This window comes from Protopterus annectens, chromosome 11.part0 (genome assembly GCF_019279795.1).
Source record: "Protopterus annectens isolate FY-2018-M chromosome 11.part0, PAN1.0, whole genome shotgun sequence".
NCBI lineage: Eukaryota > Metazoa > Chordata > Ceratodontiformes > Protopteridae > Protopterus > Protopterus annectens.
Window position 1 is genome coordinate 1,324,265,906 of NC_056745.1, and position 23,605 is coordinate 1,324,289,510.

General features: G+C 37.5%; 1 protein-coding gene across 1 annotated transcript; it reads right to left on the reverse strand.

Annotated features, from left to right (window-relative positions):
* Positions 1–9,640: 9,640 nt before the first annotated feature.
* Positions 9,641–10,449, reverse strand: ATP6V1FNB (ATP6V1F neighbor). Its single transcript, XM_044087312.1, has one exon. The coding sequence runs from the start codon at positions 10,106–10,108 to the stop codon at positions 9,641–9,643; it is 468 nt and encodes a 155-aa protein (XP_043943247.1). The 5' UTR covers positions 10,109–10,449.
* Positions 10,450–23,605: the final 13,156 nt, after the last annotated feature.

Consider the following 23,605-nt stretch of genomic DNA (forward strand, 5'->3'; position numbering starts at 1 on the left):
TGAAGCAGTCTCTTTTTTTAACAATGCATTCCTAAAAATCCTTGAGCACCATGCCCCCTCTAGTACTATTAAAATTAGGAACAAACCTGCTCCCTGGCTCTCATATGAGACAAGGCAAAAAATGAGACTGAGAAATAAAATCTGGAATATATGGAGAAGTACCAAAGCCCCTATTGATTATTTAAACTTTAGACATCTCAGGAATGCCACTAAAAAATCAATATTTCTCGATAAAAAAAAACTATTACCTTAAATTCCAACAAACCCAATATCTAAACACACAAAAATTCTGGTCAGGATTAAATAAATGACTCCATCCTGGACAAGCCAAAACACCTACCCCCTCTAACTTGACTCAAAATTCTCCCAACCAAATTGCTGATATTTTTAACAAATTTTTTTTTCAGAAACTGTTCATTCTTTAGCAAATACCTTACCACCTGTTACCACCACTGACTCATCCTTGCCAACCACCCTACCCCAAGTATTACAACTGTAGCCTGTCCCAACATCTCTCATACACTCCCTACTTCTTAAGCTTAAACCATGCACTCCATCAGCTGACCTCCTCCCAGCTGAATACCTTCAAATGGCAGCTGGAGAGCTTGCCTACCCTGTTTCCATCTTAATTAACAGAACCATTACAGAAAGTTCCATCCCATCCCTCTGGAAAGTCTCATATATTATCCCACTGTATAAGGGTGGGAACTCAAATTAACTCTCAAACTTCCACCCCATAGCCCTACTTTCCCCCTTAGCAAAAATTATGGAGAGATGTATTCACCCAGCTACTTGATCATCTCCTCCAAAACCACCTGCTAGTTGACTGCCAGCATGGTTTTAGGCCTTTCCATAGTACTACAACTGCTCTACTATCCTTTCCTGATTGCATTAATAAAAATCGTAACAACAACTTACTGTCCTCAGCCCTCTTTATTGACCTCTCAAAAGCATTTGATATGGTTAATCATCAGTTACTGTTAAACTCACTCAAATCACTTTCACTAGATACCCAGACAGTTAATTGGTTCAAGTCCTATCTAGGAAATAGACAACAAGCAGTTCTCTGGGAAAATAAACTATCTACTCTTCTCCCAATAACTCTTGGAGTCCCACAAGACTCTATTCTGGGACCCCTCCTCTTCACAATTTTCATAAATGATCTGAAAATCTCCCTTCCACAAACCACCTGCATATAATATGCTGAAGACTCGACATTAATATGTTCAGCCTCCACGCCTGCTGGAATTCATTCGAGTACCCAAGCAGTATTTACCTTAGTTGAAAACTGGTTCCATCAATGCTGTCTCCTCCTTAACCCCAAAAAAACTAAAGTGGTACTATTCTCTCCCACTCAGAAGTCTTCTGCTATCAACTTCACAATTACATCTAATAATGGTACTGTAATAACGCCGGACACAACCACCAAACTTTTAGGTGTAACAATTGATCATAATCTAAACTTCGACATATATATCAACCTAACCATTAAATCAGTTAATAAAAAACTTGGTTTCCTCTATAGACTTATACCCTATCTCACACCTCTAGCTAGGACTGCTATTGCCCAAACTCACTTAATCTCCACCCTTCTCTATGTATCCCCAAACTATACCAACTTATCCAAAAATAATCTTCATAAGTTGGAAACAGCCTATAATAACATAGCTAGATTTGCCACTGGTGCCCCTTTTCGAACCCACCACTGCCAAAATCTTAAATTGCTAGGATGGCTGGAATTGCAAAGCCAGATTCTTTTCCAGCAACTTATTACTATACACAAGATCTTACACCATCCCACAGATACACCAATACTCTCTACCCTCATCTGCCTATATAAAAATCTAACAACCCTTCGATCAGCTAATAAGGTACTAGTAACTACCCTAAAGTCCAACAACAAATCTGGAGAGAGGGATAAACACACAAAAGGAGGTTCTCCACAGCTGAAACTGTATAATTGTTGAAAAAAACTCCAGTCTTCACTTCAAGAGTTTTAATAATACTTAAAACGTTAAACTTGGTTTAGGTATAGTAAAGCAAGGTCTTTCACAGCCGAAAAGTCAAAACAGAGATCTTCACATAAAAGTTTGTAAGAGATCTAGGTGAGTGTGTGTGTGTGTGTGTGTGTGTGTGTGTGTGTGTGTGTGTGTGTGTGTGTGTGTGTGTGTGTGTGTGTTTCTTTGTTTCTTTTTGCTCCTTCTGCACAGGTTCAATGCGTAAGATTGAGTCTTAATCATAAGGCAAAGTGGGTGTTACTTTTTGTAAGTGAACAGCATTTGCAGCCTTGAATGAGAAACCCTGCATCATGGAGGCATTTTTGTGCCATGTCAGTATCATACTGGAATCCAGACTATCCTCTCACTTACTTATTCCAGAGAATGTACACTTATATGACATTAGGAAGGTTGCAAAAAATAAATTAAAGGACTAAGAGAGTTATTTGTTTTATACTCTGTAGAGAAGGAGCTAAGTGCATGTATTAGAGATGAAGACAGACGCTCTACAAAAAAGTAGTAGTAATACTAAACAGGCCTTAGTAAAGAGATATTTAATGCCTTAACTACTGAAGTAAAAATAATTATAGAAAGAGATTTGTCAGTTCTGAAGGAAGAGGGAGAATTACTTATTTATCAGCTAAGGCAGCAACAGTACACATATGTTAATTTGAGTATATGAAAGACAAATAACTCACAGATAATTGACATGGCACTCTAGAGGTTTTTACTCAGTAGTGTCAGAAAGTATATATCTTTGAAAGGAATTGGGCTCTGTCTTTTATTTCATAGACCACAATATACTGGCATTACTCAGAATAAAAGAAAAAGATGAAAGTCTAGAATGACCAGTCAGAGAAGCAGAGATCTATTGAGTGATAGTTTACCTTACTCCTTTTATAGTGGGTGATAGCTGAACTTACCCCTTTTATAGTGGGTGATAGCTGAACTTACTCTTTAAGGCATCTGCAGGGGATTTATTTATCATGATTTTTAAAAGTCTGATGTCTACTACCTGTTATATAGACTGTTCAAGCTTTCTCTTACTGCCATTGTGAGCTGTGTGGAATGGTACCCTTTCTCACATGAGAAGCTGCTATTGTAAATTTACCCCAAATACTTCTCATTTTATTGAATTTTATCTGATCTAGTTACTGCATTTGGTTGCTAAGATGCTAATTAAAGTCTTGGCAATGTGATCTAGGTTTTTCTTCTCCAAGTAAATAATAATAATAATCAAAGTGGCTTTGACAGTGGAAGATAGCATCTACCATCAACTGGTGTTTTTTATTTTATTTTATTTGAATGGGGACTCCTCCAGTTTACCACTACCAGGCTTGCTGACAGGAATTAGCAAAGCCTTTGAAATGTTAGAGTGACATTATTTATTTAGAACTAACTAAACAATGCCTTGAGTTGTCACAGATGACTAAAGCATGGACTTGCTAATGAGCTGTTTCCTGTGCCGGGGGTGTAGAGTTTGAATCTTTCCACCTTTATTTCCCTATTGACTAACCTTGTTTGTATAAGTCACTTAACCACATAGTGCTTTGTGGGAATTTGGGCTAGGCTACTTAATGTTCTCCTGGACTACATACCTATGAACAGGACTTGGGTCTACTTTTTTGTCTAGATATTTATGATCTTTATGCTTACTAAAGCTTATTTCTTATGACTAAAAATCTTTCTTTCCAATAACTAGTGATACACCCTTCATTGCTTACTGCTTCCTTCATCTACTGAGTTCCTTAAACAGATGGTTTAAGTCAATAAACACAGTAATTAACAAGATTATTATCTGACTGGTAGTTAAGACATTGAGAGGAAATTCCTGGTGTCCTAAAGAGTCTTTGGGAGTATCAGAACAAAACAGCTGACTTCTTAGCAATCTCCATGGTATTAAAACTAATAAGATGTGTCCCAATTACTTATGTCTGTGGTTAACCAAGTGTATACTACCTTTTTAGTGCAGTTATGTAACAGTGCTCTCCTTAAACATCTGTAAGTCTATTTGACTTCAGGATCAACAATGTATTTGTCTTTTCCTTGGCAGACGATCAGTGTTAGAACAGTTTTATTCCTCATATCTCCATACTGCTTCTCATAATTCAATACAAGAAACAATTCTTCTTCAATTATGTCTTCAAAAACAGTTATCTGGTTTTCCATGGCTGGCAAACTGACTAGGATTAGTAGGAATGATTTGCACAAAAGCAAAATACAGGGCACAGGGAAAATGATGACAGCACCAAACCTGGAGTCATGCATGAAATGCATTGGCAAAACAGTATGAATTTGGTCATGCAAAACTCCAGAATGCAATGGGGACATTCAACAGCCATATTCTGTCCAAATATGTAATGTTGCATGACTGTACCTGTGACGGGTCATTTTGCTCTTTATACAAGAGTACTGATTGTAACATCAATAACGTGGACTTTAAAGAGAAGGCAACAGCAGACTGGATGGGTAGGCACACTCATTTGTGGAATATAACTCCCCATATCCTGGAATGGAGGTGGAATATCTAGACAGGTCTGGTCAGGTGAGAGACTGCATGCCAATAAAATACTACAAAACAGTTCAGTACAAACACAATGAGGTGAGCTGCTATGTAAGTGTCTGAGGTTTTATGAAGGCACTGGTTAGTATGTGCAAAATGGATCAAAAGTGTTTCAATGGTGTCTGTGATGTAAACTGTTTACAACTAAAGTGATATAATTTTGTATGTTTTTCATTTATATAAGTGTAGGATTGCTTTTGTCATATGTGGAAATTTAATAAATATTTTGGGGAAAAAAGTGTATGGAATTTTGCTGATAGTTTGCAAAGTATGTATCTGTTGTTGAGCTCCTAGTTAAATATGATATAACAATATTTGAAGAAACATCAGTCTCACAGAGTTAAGACAGAGAAGGTAGGGAGTCAGGACAGGCAACAGTGACAAACTATCAGTCTACAGTGGATTGAGGGTTCTTGGTCACTGTTCACTATGTGACCCTTTTTTCATTTTATAACTGTACAAAAAGGCAACTGGCTCCCAGTAACAGGTTATTCCATTATTCTTTTAGCATCACTTACCTTAAAACTTTTACAAAATTTGTCTGGCCATCTCATAGAAGCAGGCTATTAGTCAAAACCTCCTCCCATTCTCTCAAGAACCTGGAAAATAATGTTTTGACCTTTCATATGTGACCCTTTGGAATCTCAGCAGGGGAAAGGGACCTCAATAAAATATCCTCTTCTAACTGGAACCACCTACCCATAGAGCTCAGGAACATAACATAGTACCTACAATTTAGAAAAAAAATCTTCTAGAACACTTACAGGAAACCTACAAATGTCCCTGTTTCCCGGACAAAAGATAGTTCTCTTGCTTCACACCTTGCCAACAGCAATTAGCTTCCATAATAAATTACTAACTCATCTATGCATTTTATAAGTCTAAAACTGTTTAGACAATTGATCAATCTTCCTAGATAAGTAAATAAAAATAGGACATTATAGTTAACCTGTAAATAAATTTAATCTAATGGGTATCTGAAATATTTAAGACACACAAAGACAGCTTCACATCACTTTTCCTTACATTTATTTATTTATTTATTTAACATTGGTTTACCGGGAAAGTTCAACTGGGCATGGATCCCATTTTCAGCAGAGGCCCAGGGAGAAAAGCTCCACAAAGATTAGTACAGTAAATACAATGTTGTTGTTTCTTTTGGCTTTTCCCAGTTAGGGGTAGCCACAGCGGAACTCCGATCCACTAATGATTGGCAGTAGATTTTTACATGCCGAGTTGCTGGCCCTGATGCATAACCTTCAACAAAGGTACGCCCATTCATGCATGTCTCCACACAGAAGAAGGTCTAGCTGAGAATCGAACAGGACAACATCTTACTGTGAGGCAACAACGCTACCGCAGCACCACCACTGCAGTGTACAGTAAATACAATACACATGTTAATAAAATACAGTACAGAGTCAAAAAGTTAAGGTAGAGTTTCAAGACCGATAAAGGAGCAAAGAATAAATATACTATAAGAAGCACAGTGTGTTACAATAAACAGTACAGTTGAAAGGACATTTTGTTCAGTCATTTGGTTACAGTCATCAGTGGCTAGTACAGTAAACACACATCGATTGCGTAAGAGTGAAGAAAGGAGTTTTTGCAAGCTTTCATAGAAGGTTAAAGTATGATATGATCTAAGTAAGTGAAGTTACCCAGGGTGAGAACAACTACATAACCAAGAACTATGTAAATGGTCAGGAGGAGTTTTTTGAAGTTATTTTTGTTTTCAGTGGTCCAAAGATCTACGGGGATTATATGCCATGCTTTTGCAACAGAAATGGAAAACAAGGCATCCACAGAGCTATTGCTGCTTTTACCTATGTCAGACAGTGTTTTATTGGTGGATCTTAATATGTGTTTGTTAGAGAAGACATTAAGTAGACCTTGAAGTGCAGGAACTCTATCAGGATAATATAGAATTTGGTAGGCTATTGTAAGCTGGTTATATGTGAGCAAGTTGGGTAATTCTAGCCAGAATAGTTATTTGATTGCTATGCAGTGATGTGTCCTAAAGGATGAGTTAATAGCAAACCTAGATATTTTATTGTAGAAGGTGTTTAGTTTGTTAAAATCTGCTTTGTTTAGGTTGATGAGTATGGGGAGGCATAGAGGAGTGTGGATAGTAGGTGGGTTCTTGCAATGGTGGCTTTATTGCCATTGGTGAGGTACTTTTTGCATATATATATATATATATATATATATATATATATATATATATATATATATACATACACATATATATATATATATATATATATATATATATATATATATATATATATATATGTATATACATATATATATATATATATATATATATATATACATATATATATATATATATATATATAGGGTTCCAAGTTTTTATGGACTTTCTTTATTGTCTGATCAATGTGCATATCGAATTTCATGTTGTGATCTATGATAATCCCGAGAAGTTTGGTGTGTTGGACAGGTGTGACAGGGGTGTTATTAACTGAGAGTAATGTGAATGCTGGTATGGAGTCTTAGGATCTAGTGAGATAGAATATCATTAGCTGTGTTTTATTGGGGTTAAGTATTAGTTCAGAGTTGGCTAACCAGGTTTTAACAGTGGTAAAGGACTCTTGTGTCAATTCCTGGAGTTGAGGGAGTGATGGGGCTGAGCAGATTAGAATGGAGTCATCAGCGTACTGGACTAGAGTGGCGTGCTGGGTAGCTTTGTGGAGTTGGTTGGTGAATATGTTGAAAAGAAGAGCTTACATACTATAGTCATGCTCTTCTAATTCTTGGTGTCTTTGCAAGTGTCCGTCACTTTCTCTATTCTCAACTCTTAATTAAAAAATTATCAAACAGTATCTAGTTTTCACTAGAATATCAAGATGGCACTGTACTGTCACTGGTGTACCTACAGTATGTGCAGCTGTAGGCCATCCATTTGACTCAAAAGCAATGAACAAAATCCTGAGTTGAAAAACATGAAAAAAGAAATAATATTTTTGTAGGATGGCACTCATCCTTGCACCCCACATGTCGGTTGCTTTGCTTCCCTCACCCCTTAAATTATATATACTAACTCTGCGCTCACAGTGGAGAAAAGGAAAAAAAAATTGGGAAGTTCTCCAGTGGCTCACCCAATACAACATGTGGTGGAACTCAACACACTATTAAATGTAGGTCCTAAAGCTGCTTTCCCAACATAGCTTAACTGACATATATACAAGCCCTATGTATAACTCTAATATTTTCAGTAACATAATGGAGCTGCAGTTAAAGGCCCATATGTCTGAGACAGGCCCTGCTCTGCTTACACCCAGTTTAGACTAATGATATTGTCACACCCAATAAAAGGTCTAATTTTCAACTCCAGGCCCATGACGCCCATAATCCAGCACTGAATATGCTACTACTTGCATCATAACATGACTATTAATAATCATGTTCATTGAATCATGTCATTAACAAGTTTATAAAACTGTGTTATTCTTATAAATTGTTAGTAAAGTACATGGAAAAACATAATGAACAAATATGTAAAGCTGTATTATGCCTTTGAACTGTTAGCAATGTATGTGACATGAAATATTGAATCTCTATAACTCTGTAAGACAATACGTTTTCCATGTAGCACTATCTACTATGTATAACCTTTATTACTGTGATTTAAACGAAATACTTTACAATCATTTTATAATTATATGTGTAATTAAAAACAGATCTGGGCAATAAGTCATTTAAGTTTTATCTGTGTAACAAATTGTGCAATTCCATCTGGTTAGTGGCTGAAAACGGTCTGTGGTCCAGTTTGCTTATCCGGTAAACCAAGGAAAGATAAAAAACACAATAAATAATTCCCAAAGGCAAGAAAATTAGTAAAAAGGTGGAAGTAAAATATGAAGGGGAGATCTGAGAAGAGGAGATGGCAGACGTAGCAGCTAAACAGTGCAAGGACATTTTCTTAGATGATGCCAAATGAACAGGATGGTGTTTCCTGAGAAATTTTATATTACTTTGTCTGAACACTCCAATACCATTTCAGTCATAATGCCCTCTCTGATTTAGACCATGCAGAAACAACATAAGTAGTAGAGAGTTTATTTTCCATACTGTGCCTCCTAGACATAAAAAAACAAAGAATGCATTCAGCTGCATGCTTATACCTAGTGGAAAGTATGCCATGCCTAGAAAAATTATGTTTTATATTTCAGTAAAAAAATGAAAGTATGTGCTTGACAAAAAAAAAAATGAAACAATGCAGCTAATCGCTGCATAATATTTAACTTTAGGGGCACCTTGATGGATTTACAAGGCACTGTTAGGCATAACCCTTTCTACAGTAAACTCTCCGTTAACTGGAACTCAAGCAACTAGCACTCTCAAGCAACTGGCAAGAAATATGGTACAATTTTCATGTGTTGCACTTTCTGCTTTCCCCCCACAGAAACATGCCTTACATTTTTAGAGTTTTATAGTTTTAAATAAGAAGATAGGAATTAATTCCCTCTCTCCCCAACCTGAGAACAAGTCAAACCAAACAAATAGTATAGGGTACAGTATTAGTCAGGCCTATTTTTAATAGTAACTCTCAAGCAACCAGAAACTATAGTTATCTGGCATCTACCAATCCCCATGGGTGCCGGTTAACTGATAGTTTACTGTATGCAGTTGCATTAATACATCAGCACTGAAAGGACTTTCTGTGGTTGGTAGGCAGTATAAATGCTAGTGTAAATCCCAAGTATGTCACTAACAAAATAATTAGTATTGTACAGCTATTACGCACAGTACTGTGTTAAACTTGCTTGATCTTAAATGTGTCACATCAAATATTATTTATACAATTATCATTTGCAAATATTATGTACTGTTCCATTCCATGATAACTGTTTTCATAAATACATTGCTGTCAAATGTCATGTGTACTTTCCTGATAAATGCATTATACTTTGTAAATACTTGTCTGATGCAAAACTTAGGAGCTTTTGTAATGTGATTGTTTTATAATATGCTCCCTTGGAGAAATGGGCCGATTAACCAGTCTATCTACCCAGTTAATATTATACAAATGTTATAGTGGACAATAAAAACATTTTCAATTATTTCTTTCTTTCTTACCTAACTGCCAGCCATACTCCCAGCTTGTTGTCAGTGGAAAAAGGTATCTATCCTCTGGCTTCTTCAGTTTCCTTGTTTTCAGGTAGTGTTTTCTACCATTGTCCTCCCGGGATACACCTTGATAGAGCAGATTCTTCGTTTTGACAGATACTGGCCTCATCTGATTTGTCTCCTGATCCACCTGTATGGTATTCCCCTTCTCTAGCACTGCTTTGTCTTTCTTTGTATCTTTAGTTCTACTCTTTAATTCTTTTTCATTTCTTTTGTCAGTTTGTAGAGGAGGAAGCTTTGTGGGCTTTTTCTGAACCTGTCTCCAGTGCTCCTTTGCCTTTTGCAGACTGTCCTTGTTGTCTATGTACCAGCTGAGCCTGATGAGTGTTTCTTTCATGAATGCTTCCTTAAGAAAGTTCTGCCTCTGGGTATCCATGTTCAGCTCTCTAGCCATTTTCTAATGAATTGTATTTCTCGGAAGTTGAGTCAATTTATTAATTATATTTTGCACTGCTTCTTATTAGTTTTCTCACCTATTTTTTTAATTCTTAAAATGAGCTAAAATGAAGCTGTAATTCACAAATCAGTCTGGTATCTTCAGTTTCCAGCATCGCTTTCTTTACTTTCTGTTTGTCACACAAATAGTTTTTTTCTTTTAGTTACTGGCTTCAGTGTTTAGTTTCTGTCTTGACAGCAAAAAATCTTGCAACAATATTATTCCTTTTTGAAGGTTAATTTCCATGTACACTGAATGCGGCTGATGTCTCTGACAGACTGGAATGCCCTTCTGCCACACTTTCCTTTCTAGTATCTGTTCCCACATGTCCTATTGTGTTGTTATCTCTGAGGAGGTATGTTGCTATAGTGACAATATCACACTATAGCCTTAGGTCAGCAGACCTCAACAGCGGAGGTCATGCTCATGGTATGTTAAAAAGCAGCATGTAGTCTGTAAAGTTATGTGCCAGCATTTTTGTCGCATAAATAATGTAGGGATTATTTATTTTGTTTAAGTAATTATTAAACTCATTTCAATTGTTTGCCTGAATTATTGATGTAAGCTTCTATTACAGGTATAAATAGTTAAATTACATTCATTAACTGGGCTTTATACACTAAAAGGCTGACAAGCCTTTCTGTACAAGGTTACATGTGCATGAAAAAAAAAACTAAATTAAACGTCTCCTGCAGAGTGAACTTTATTTCCACTAATGCATTAATCATAGAAAGCATTAACAAACCAACAAAGCAGACTTCCAGATTTAAGGTACTAAATACATTTCTGAAATCTAAAATATTAATATTTTGTGCTAAAAGGCAAATAAACATCCTTAAAGAAATGTAATTAAATGCAGTGTTCCTTGCAGGCTAAGTGTCACTTCTAATTGGGGCACAGAACTGCCACTGATCTGATGCTGTTTTCTAACTAAATGTTTCTATTTTATGGACTTAAGAGATTGTTTTTTTTCCAGTCAGGTAGTTTTAAGTGAGGCAAAGAAGTGACCTTGGTTTATTTTTTTAAAGCATGAATGTCGGTCAGTTTTACAAACACAGCATTATTTTTTATTTATTTAATTTTACTAACTCCTTACTTAGATGTGAAAACATTTTAAACCAGACACACAAACTAAAACAAGGCCAGTTTTTCCTGCGAGTGTAAGAAAATTATATGTTTTAAAATACAGTTATGGTACCAAAACATTTCTATGCCCACAGTCTCTCCCTCTCTCTATTTCTCTGTTGCATGCACGCACACACACACACACACACACACACACACACACACACACACACACGCACGCACGCACGCACGCACGCACACACACACACACACACACACACACACACACACAGTCACTCACTCACTGATTCGAACATACACACAAACACAGCACACACACACACACACACACACACACACACACACACACACGCACACGCACACGCACACACACACACACACACACACACGTGCGTACCCGCAAATGTGCACACATCATACCTCTCAATCTCTTAGCAGAAGAATTCTGAACAAAGCCAAAAACAATGGGAGGAGGGCAACGGTCCAGAATCAGTGACAGATTTTAAATAGTCCTCTTATAAATTTAAGAAATTAATAGAATAGCATGTTTTACATTAGTATGCATTTGCTGGAAGATATGAAACTGAAACCCAAACATTTGCTATTATTTATTGAATTCAGTCCTCAAAAAGTTGTGAGAAAATTACAAATTTTATAAGGAACAGACCAAGATATAAGAAAAATTGGATACTCTGCTACATTCTGCCATTCTAAGGTTCACAAATGTACTAAAGCATAACAGATGTTCATGTCATCCAACCTTAGCCCTCTTTCGGGATCTATCCAATGCATTCAACACAGTCAGTCATTAAATTCTCCTAAATAAACGCGTTTCCTACTAGTTATTACCCTTCTCACTGAAACGGTTTCTTAGTTATCTCACTAAAAGGTCCCAGTCAATGAAATGGCAGGATGATGATTTCTCCTCTTATCTTCTTATATGTTGAAGTCTCACAAGGCTCAATTCTAAGACCACCCCCTGGATTCAAGAAAATCCATGCAAGAATAAGACTATTCTTGCACGGAATGGTTTGTGTCCATTTAGCATAGCAGAGCACCTTGAATATTCATGAAGGCATGCTGCTGTACTTTCTATACGGACACCAACCATATACGAGTGCAGGGGGTATGTCTAAGTAGTGCACGGACACTGAACACACCCCCTGTACTCAGAAAGTGCCACACGGCACTTTTTAAGTCAAACTGGCATAATATTAGAGATTTACTCTAGTATAATGCTAGTATTTCAGTGTCCGTGGACACTGAAATGAGATAATGATAATTTCAGTGTCGGCGGACACTGAAAGAAACATTGGCATGAAGAAAGCAATGCAGGGCATGTGTGACAGGTTTTGTGACACACCCCATGCATTGCTAAAGTGCCGTATGACACCTCTGCAACCTGCTAAAGCAGGAAATGTGTGCAAATGCACAAATAAGAGGGAGATCCAACCCCAAGGCTGCAAATGACAGCAAGATAAGTGCATACACCAAACGGTTTCTTCCAATAAATGTCTCTCAAGTGTCACGCTGTCATAGCTAGTGGTCACCGCTGCCAATCCCCAGGGTGACAGATAGAAATCCAGATAGAGTATAGCAGTATCACACGCACACACAGCATGAGTGCAGGTCACCCCTATCAGTGTCACATATGTAAATGGTAAGTCCAAAAAAAAATTGGGAGCTGCTATCTAATGATAGTCATCTTAAAACCTTAGTGCCTGAAAAACCAAAGATAATATACAAAAGAGGCATGAACTTGAAAGAAATTTTGCAAACCAAAAATTTCAAAAATGTTAATAACGCAGGGATGACCAAATGTGGTATGTGCAATGTTTGCAAATATATAGACGATAAACAACATAACCTGCAAGATTATAAATAAATTTAACTGTAGTAGTAAACAGATTGTTTACAAAGCAAAATGTGTGAAGTGTGCGGCCTTCTATATAGGTAAAACTGATAGGAGACTACAAGAAAGGATCTATGAACACAATTATTGTATTAGTAGACAGAAATTAGAAAATTCCCTAGCTAGGCATTGCCTAGAAAATGTGGGTCATAGCTTTAAATTTAAAGCCATAGAACAAATAAGCGAAGACCCTAGAAGTAAATATGAACCATTAAAATTGGAGAGAAAAGAACTGGTTTGGCAGTTGAGAACAAACGCAAACCAGTATCCAGGAATCAATGAAATGTCCTCGGTCAAATGTATCCTGAGGTTGAAAAATATGGAAAGATAATAGAGTTTTCAAGAATAGAGACTCCAACCTTATAGGTTATAGTTTACGTCAAAGGGAAATTGTAAAGGACTAATTGAAATACTAATAAATTATTTTAGGCTTTAAAACTAAGTTTATAGATACTGGAAATATGTTTCTAATATATTTTATACATATTGCATATATATTTTTTATCTTCCATGTTTTACATATATAAATGTACTTTTGCACATATATGGTCTCCATTTACTGTGGTGTATATATACATGAAATTCTATACGAAATTTTATATACAGTTTTCTATGGTTGCAAAGTTTTGCAAATCATATCAGTTATTTTATGATCTTGGACTGGGGGACACTGTCCTAATGTTTATAGAGATTTTTTGCCCAGACATGCATAATGAGATTAAAGATGCCTAGTCTTTTAGTACTTGCATACTAGATAGCTGTTTGTTGTTAATATACTTCTAGTATGTACTTATATTGGCTAAATGTCACAATTTTAGACATACTTTTAAATTTAACTTATAAATGCTAGAGCAATTGAATCCATATAATTTTATCCTATATTATTCTATTTTAATGTATATACATGGTACAACTTATTAAACTTTATAAATATAAGTCACTATGTACGCGTTGGGGAGAACTATAGTACTAAGTTCCTTTAAGGAATTAAGGAAGAATATGTTGTTTAATTAAACAATTAAGAAATGTTTTTAATATAAGCAAATAGGTTACAGCCTTGGTTGTCTTCTGAGGAAGTTGCGTTAAGATACAGCGACGAAAAGTGTATTTTATTTCAGCGCTTAAAGTTTTTTTTAACAATAAATTGGATTTCCCACAACTGAAGCCTCAAGAGAGTTTTCTACCAATTTCAACTTTTGGAATTACTTTAGAAACGTGAGCCTCTTTGGGTCTCTTGGTTCTTTTCAGTGTCACATATGTAACCTTGAATATGTGAATATGTGTAGAAACAGTCAGGTAGTGTTAACAGAAGTTTCCTCCACAGATCTGCCAGGTAAGGAAATGTTTCTATTAGTTGTAAGAAGGCTGAACTAATACACTGTGTTCAAGACTTCCACTGTCCAACTCCAAGGCTGCAAATGACAGCTAGATAAGTACATGCACCAAGAGGTTTCTTCTGATAAATGTCCCTCAAGTGTCACGCTGTCAGGGCTAGTGGTCATCGCTGCCAATGCCCAGGGTAACAGATAGATATTCAGATGGAGTATGGCAGTTACACACACACACACACACACACACACACACACACACACACACACACACACACACACATACTCTCTGCAGGGTACCCCTGTCAGTGTCACATATGTAACCTTGAATATGTGATTATGTGTAGAAACAGTCAGGTAGTGTTAACAGATATTCCCTCACAGGTCTGACAGGTAAGGAAATGTATGTATTATCTTTAAAAAGGCTTTAGTAATACACTGTGTACAAACATACCATTGCCCGACCCAAGGCCATAGGTAGATTTAAAGTGAGGTCATACCTGGAGAGCAATGAATAGAGTAATGATCAGTGCAGTTGTGAGCAACTGAAGGCTACACAGCTGTTAATTGATAACTGTCTCTCTCCCCACCCTATCTGCACCAATAATTCATACACATAATCAACGGGTATGTTTTTCTCAAAAACTACTATTGGGACATGTGTCGTATTGTTCTACAAATATTGAATCATTTGATTATTAATGTTTCATGTTCTAATACTATCATTGGTGGTCTGTTGCTATCAATGTAACCTGCATGCCGTTATGTTGCCTAATGTTGTTCCATTTATGCATGTTTTCTATTTGCTATGCAACTGTTCCAAGTCTGTTGTTTTGAGTTAACTGGAACATCCATGCATACTGTTAAAACTAATTTTGAAATGTTTTGTTCATGACTAACCAATATATTTTGTAAAACCTCAACACAATAACACATTTGGGAAGGCAGATCCCAGTGGATACGCCTGTCCTGCCTCATCTGGCTGTGGCACCAGGCCCCACCATGTCTGGGACCCAACCCGGGGCCTCATCATCTGCTGGTCCTGCACCACCTTTGGGTGGAACCACCTCAGGGAATGATGCCCATCCCCCTGGGAATGGGTGTGGACAGGAAACCATCACCAGTAGCCAGGTTTGGGGTTTAGTGCGTAGTGCCATCCAAAAGGAGTTTGGTGGACAGCTGCACCAGATTGAGGGCTATCTGGTGCATCTAGAGAGTAAGCTTGCCCCTCCTGTCCAGCCCCCAGCACAGCCACCTTTGTAGCTGTGAAGGTGCAGTGGTGACTGCCCATGGGTGGGGACTTCAGTCCCACTGTATCCATTTGGAGGCTTATGGGTGTCTGATTCTCACCCACTCTCTTCGTCCAAAGGTGTTTACCCCCCACATGTCATATACCACCCCTGATTGCTGTCTTGTCTGTCTTGTCTGTCTTCCTACCAAATTTACCTCCCCAAATATACCTACTATCGTTCCCCAACACCCCACTCTCACCTTAAAAAAGGGCATCTGTTCCCAAAAAAAAATATGCCTCATACATAGCTGCCCATTTTGCACATGTGTCCTGGACACATGTAATCTGGTCCAACTGGCTTGACAACAAATTACTGTTGTCCTCACCCCTCTCTCAGGGGTTTGAGTGTCCAAATTGACTTCCAAATTCTGTAGAAATTCACAGCTGTTGCTGTAGATGAAATGGACAGCTATGGACCTTTCCTACACCCATCCTGCACATCTCTAGCAACCTTTCATACTGTACTTTCCTCTGCATGTCCCCTTTTTCACCATGTTCCTATCACCCCTTTTTCTTTTAAAGAAATGAGTGAAGAGGTAAGTGGGAATAAGTGGCAGTAAGTGAAGCTAAAATGGATTAACCGTGTGTTGGCATCACTTACCTTTGCGCAAACCTGCGCAAGCCCACTTACAACTGCTTAAAAGTGCCTTAATCAGTCTGTGTCCATTAGACATTGTTCTGCCCAGAAATAAAATAATCAGCACTGCCAAGTCTCAAACCTGGGATGGTGTGCTCTACAATCACAGTAACATACCATTACACCCTCTGAGCTGTGAGAATCTGCAATGCTTTAACAAACATATCACACAGTCTGGTCATTTAACATTAAGGGAAAAAAAATAGTCCCAAGTCTTAAACCCATGACCCTGTACACTGCAGTTAGAGAAATGTATTACTACACCATCTGAACTGTAGGAATTAATGTTGCTTTTTCAAACATATCATGCAATAGCGGCATACAACATTAGTGAGAAAACTCTGTGGAATCATTCATGTGTTGTATATAGACATACACACACACACACACACACACTCACACACCCACATATATATATATATATATATATATATATATATATATGTGTGTGTGTGTGTGTGTGTCTGATGAAACATATATATGAAATAGCAGATAAATAATATAGCTATTTATATATAAATATATAAAGGAAACATATATATATATATATATATATATATATATATATATAGAGAGAGAGAGAGAGAGAGAGAGACACATAGATAGATAGATAGATAGATAGATAGATAGATAGATAGATAGATAGAAACCTTTGTACATAACATACAGTGCTGTCAGACCTCTGAACCATCCCTCTCAACCTCTTAGTGCAAGACACCTGTACAAAGGCTCTAAAGGGGGGTTATGGGCCAAATATAGGGACATATTTCAACTATCACTGTTAGAAACAAAGACATTTGCTACAACAACAGGGTGTGTTTCAGTAGACAATTACTGAAGGATATTAGGATGAAAACTGAAATGTTATATAATTATTTACTCACATAAATCCTTGGATCATCACATAGAAGATGTGAAACAAGTCCTGGAATGCCTTAATGTAAGGACGTATGGATCTGTTTTTATTCATGTTGGTACAAATGATGTCACCAACAAAGATTCTCTGTTAGTTCGGAACTGACAGCCCTCCTAGATAGTATAGCTTGTACTGGTGTTAGGACATATTTTTCACAAATCACCTATAGAAAGGATAGTCAGGTCACTGTGAATTAAAAGATTTTTTTGGATAAACACCTACATAGAAAAAATGTCTTGTTTTAAAAAATGGAAATGTGTAGAGCATCCAAGCCTTCTTTTGGGCACACATGTTCAGACAGTATGGTGTGCATTTGTCTAGATCAGGGAAGAGAATTTTTGCAGCAGATATTTTGCAATATTTGACAAACACTAGCCAGGATTTTTGCCAGGTCAAAAATGTAACAGTTCACAGATAGCAACATTCGATGCATCTCTGATGGTTGTTAATGCTAGGAGCATTAATAATAAAGTTTTTTATTAGAAAATTTGCTACAGTCCCACAAGATTGATGTTGTTATAGTTTGTGAAACATGGTTAAAGAACAACGACTGAAACCAGTTCTGTCAGGGTATAAATATTTTTACTGTAACAGACATTCTAACAAAAAATCAGGTGGAGGTGTTATGATAGGAATTAAAGATAGTATGAGACTTGTGATTATTACATGCTCAATGATAACACCAATACTATAGACTGTGTAACAGTGACAATAAAGACAGCCCTGGAACATATAACAATTGTTGGAGTGTACAAACCACCAATGTCAAGTGCAGATGACCTAGAGGAATTCATACATTTCTTACATGAAACACAGGAGGGAAGAATAATATTAGCTGGGGACTTAAATTTTCCAGCAACAGACTGGGATAATATTGATTCAACAACGTTAGTAAAGAAATTATTCACAGAGTATATTCAGAAACAACAAATGCTTCAGATTGTAAAAAAAAAAACCTACCAGGGGATGGAATATACTAGATATTGTTTGTGTTCCCAAAGAAATTACTGTAACTTCAAGTCAAATTTTACCACCATTGATGTGCAGTGATTATGGGGTCATAAAGTTTAATTTGTTGCTAGATAATTCTGCCAAACTGAAATCTTAGCCAATGCACAGAAGGTTAATTACAGATTATAGGGAAGCAAAACAGTTACTATTTAAAACTAACTGGAGTGAGGTGTTCAGTGGAAAAACTGCAGATGGAATGTGGAAAGTTTTGAAAGAGAAATTGTTTGAGTGCAAAACGTTAAAAAAATGTATAAGATCAGGATCTAGGCACACAACATCAGGGAGGTATATTTCCAAAAGAACAAGATACTTGATTAAGGTGAGAGACAAAAGATATAAGAAATGGAAGAGAGGTTGAACTACAACTTTGAAAACTGAAATAAATGAGCTGTACAAACAGATTAAGCATAGTGTTAGACAAGATCAAGAAAAATTATATAAAGATATGGAGCATAATAGGAAATCTTTTTATAGATGCATAAGATGTGGAAGGAGTAAAGATACACAAACTGATAAACTGTGTGCAGATTCTAAAATGCATTCTCAGACACAACAAATTATAAATATATTTACAAATTCTTATGCAAAACAGTTTGGCTCCACAAAAGGGGTGGTAAGTTGTCCTAGTGTCATCCAGGTAACCCCAGATACTGGAATCAAATTAGATTATATTGAAAAAAGAACTGTGCAAACTGGATCCAAATAAAGCACATAGAGGAGACGGAATAAGTAGCAATGACCTGAGAACACTTAAGCAAGAACTTACACTACCGTTACATCTATTATTCACCAGGTCATATAAATATGGGGAGATTCCTCAAGAGTGGAGACATGCACTTATTAAACCTGTCTTTAAGGGAAAAGGGAGTAGAACAAACCCAGAATCATATAGACCCTTAAGTCTACTTTCATGTTGTGGAAAAATAATGGAGAAGGTAATACTGGATAAGTTATTGTCAGAACTGGATAATTTGGGACTTGAAACCATATATCAGCATGCATATGTTGAAAATAGGCCTATTACCACCTGTAACATGATGTTCTATAACAATATAATAACAGCTATGAATGAAAAATTGTGCTGTGATGTGATTTATATAGATTTAGTTTTAGCATTTGACAGGGTCATGCACAAAACACTGATCAATAAATTAGTAAAACTAGGTATTGATGTACTGTTGATAAGATGGATAGCTGCATAGCTTACTAATAGGACATGGCAAGTATCACACACCAAATGGACAGGTGAAATCCTTGGTTACAGTCAAGGTGTCCCACAGGGCTCTGTACTAGGCCCTTATTTGTTTAGATTGTATTTTTCAGACCTTACTTTTTCATCTGAGGTGTTCTACAGTCTATATGCTGATGACCTGAAATTAGGTAAACTGATTACAAATGTTACAGATAAGGCATGTCTGCAATATAATTTGACTAAATTGACCATTTGGACACAGGAGAATAATATGTTGATAAATACATCCAAAACTAAGCATATGAGATTTGGGAGACATAAACTGAAAGGTGAATATTTAATACAGCACTCAGTGATTGAAACTGTAGATTAATTTAAAGACTTGGGTATATGGGTAGATTCAGCTATGCGTTTTTCTAATCATATCAACCAATTGGCTAATGATAGTTATAGAACTATAGGTTGTATAAAAAGATTTATAAAGTTTAGGAAATCAAACATAATGAAGTCATTGTTTGTTAGTTACATTAGACCCAAACTTGAGTATGGAATAACAATATAGAAAAACTATAGGAAAACAAGCATGAATAAACTAGAAAGAGTACAGCGGAAATACTAAGGGCATCCATGGATGTGAAAATCAAAGTTATTATGAAAGACTAAAATATATGAACTTGTACAGTGTCCCTTACAGATATTTAAGAGGAGATCTTATTCAGGTATATAGGGCATTTAGGGACAACTACCTCTGGGAATGTTTGAGGTTATCAAAAATTACTAGAGAATCATCAGATAACCTATGTAGAAGATTCCATAGGAATGAGAAGTGTACTAATTGGTTCTCTGACAGAGTACCTGATGCTAGGAATAGACTACCAAATTACATTAAAGTAAGTACTAGTTTAGATATTTTTAAGAACAGTCTGGACATTTATTATGGGAACAAGTGTTCTGGCATATTGGCAAGCTAGAAGGGCTTTAACGCCCATGCTTAAAACATTTGTATGTATGTATGCATGTATGTATGTATATGTGATTTACCAAATACAAATAAATTGTGAAACAGAACAAAAGTACGGGGCAAACATCTGGAAATTCTGTGAAAATCCTGGCAGTGGAGAGCTATGCTCAGATCCCCTTAGTGCAATGAATCTGGACCAACCCTGAAAAAGTGGGGGGACAAAGGATTAAAATAGGGACATATCCAAAATACGTGAGTAGATAAGCTGAGAAAGTTGATGTAGTAACACTGTATGTCCTAACATATATTGACTGAAATATCACAAGTCTGCGACTCAGTTGCTTCTCACTAGTTAGTGATCTCAATCCCCACATCATCCCACTGATGTGTCAGAAATACATAACAGTTATGGGGACCAGACCAATGATATTAGCCAGACACCTGGACATCCTATGAATGTGTGGACATAACACAACATTAGGGAAACGGCACTCAGCTAACAAGCAACATCCAAACTACAATCAGACTGTCATAGCACTACCCAAATCCAGCTCTGGGGCTGTACACATGCATTTGCAAATATAACAGGCATTGCAGAGACATAACACTAGTGGAAAACAGACACTGGTGTGAAAGTACATACCCACAACCAATTACACCACAGTCATAGCAACATACCAGTAAGCAAACTGAACACTACAGTATAATGACTGTGTGAGCAACAATATCCCATTTGCCACTCACACATTACCCCTTCATATACTGCCCCAAGTCCCAGTGTAGTGAGAATCTTGAGGTGTTATGGAACATGTTACGGTCTGCCTGTACAAGCATATACAGGTGATAGGGGAAACAGAAACCAGACCAGCATGTACAGTCAGATAGAATGGGCCCATGACACTCACATATACTCCCCCTACACAGCCCAAATGACATGTACACACTACACTGTTACACAATCCTGGCAGTCTGCTAACAATGGCCAGACATACACATACTTCTCAAATGTACAGTTTCCCACAGAATGTATAGACACCGGATTCATATTTATGGCAGCATCCTTGTTACATGTCTGGGGGGTCTATGACATCACTAGGATGGTAGCAGGAATGAAGACAATAAATAATGATACCACATACCTCTGAACCTCTTAGTGCATGACATCTGAACAAAGCCTGACATAATTGGGGGACAGAGGCCTTAACACAGGGGTATATTGGACATATTGCTGTTATAAATGTAGACAGTTGCTGGTGTTACTGAGTTTGTTGTCACACACCTTTTCTGAGGGATATGAAGTCAGTAACACCAATGGATGTTAACATGTACTGACTGCATCCCCCAGAGTATCCTACTGATTAGCCAAAGACAATGACTATGTAGGGAAAAGACCAAACATATGAGCCATGCATCTGGATGGTGTCTAGACCTCTGGACTGTGTAGAGGTATGACTGCAGTCATGTAACAGAATGTAAATCCCATGACAACTGCCAAACATGTCACCCAGCACCTTATGAAGCACAGTAAGACCAACATGACACTCCCCCCACATTAGCTCTGAGCAATTGCCCATGTATATTGAAATATAGCATGCACTACAGAGATGGAACTGTAGTGAAAAGCAGATAGTGGTACAAAAATGTCCACCCAAAAACATTTGCGCCACAGTCGCAACAGCATACCAGTACCCAAAATGAACTCCAGAGTACAACGAATGTTGGAACAAACATACCCTGATTGCCAGTCACACACTACTCTGGCATATACTGGCCAAAATTACAGTGTACTGGGAATCCTGAGGTGTTACAGGACATTTCACAGTCTGCCCCTACAAGCATAAAGACCTGATGGACTGCCAGCAGATGTAGCAGCATGCACAGTCAGATAGGTAAAGGAGGTATGGCAATCACAACTGCTACTCTCTCTACCCAGCCCAACAAACATCTACATACAACACTGCTACACAATCTTGGCAGTCTGCTCACAATGGCCAGACATACATAACTGTCATATGTACAGATTTCCACAGAATTCTTTGGGTGTGGAATCATAATCCTGGCCACTGCTGCATACCATGGCCAGGAGTCTGCTAAGTGACTGGGATGGTAACTGGAGTGCAGTAAGTAATTAATGATACACCATACCTCTGCACATTGTAGTGCAGAACATCTGGACACTGCATGACATACTTGGGGGACAGGGGGGCCAGAAAGAGGGACATATCACACATAATAGTGTCACAAACTGAAACAGTAGCTGGCGTTACATGTGTTGTTGTAACATAACATCCTTGAAGGATATGATGTGTGGAACACCAACGGATGTCAATAGTTAGTGACTACAATCCTCACATTATCCTACCAACCTCGCAAAAGCAGATGTTGTTCAAGGAACCAACAAAACATAACAGGCAAACCTCTGGCCAATCTGTGGACAACATGCCAGTTGAGAGATATGTCAGAGACATATCACTGTCAGATGTCAAGTCACTCAGTAAATGCATATCCAGATGAACCCTGTCAAACTAGTAACCTTCCATGTGAATAACAGCAGTAATCACATACAATCTGTACCCAGTTCTGGAGCTTTGTTCCCCATGTTGTTGGGCTGTCTCCACATGTCCTGACCTGTAAAGTATTCCCACCTACTCTCTATGAAGCTGTAGCCCCCATACCTCAGTAATGTACCCTGCATAGGCAAGGAAAAGGGGCAAGGCCCACATGAAGAAAGTCCTATATGTTGGAACTAGCAGCAGTGCCCAGGCTCACACCACAATACTATGTGGACATGTACATAGCTGTATGGCCTCAGCAATACCTGACAGGACAACATCAACCCCTTCAAGTTAGGTTGAACAACTACCATCATATGTTGAAATAATTGCAGGACGGGTCAGGAAGGAACAGATGCCTCATTGGCAGATGTGTCACCTTGTTCTGCACAAGCAAATAAGGTAACAGGAGATGTAGACTAAGGCTGTCTTTAAGTGCAAGCTGGATACATCCACAACGCCAATCACTAGGCCTTCTAGATGTGGCTGCAATTCCACAGGCAACACACATATCTGCTCTGTAGTGGTGGTCAACAATACCACATACACATATGCCATAGATATAGGCA

What these genes read in the sequence shown, in the direction of transcription:
- ATP6V1FNB (XM_044087312.1), bottom strand. Translation starts at nt 10,108, where the DNA reads ATGGCTAGAGAGCTGAACATGGATACCCAGAGGCAGAACTTTCTTAAG.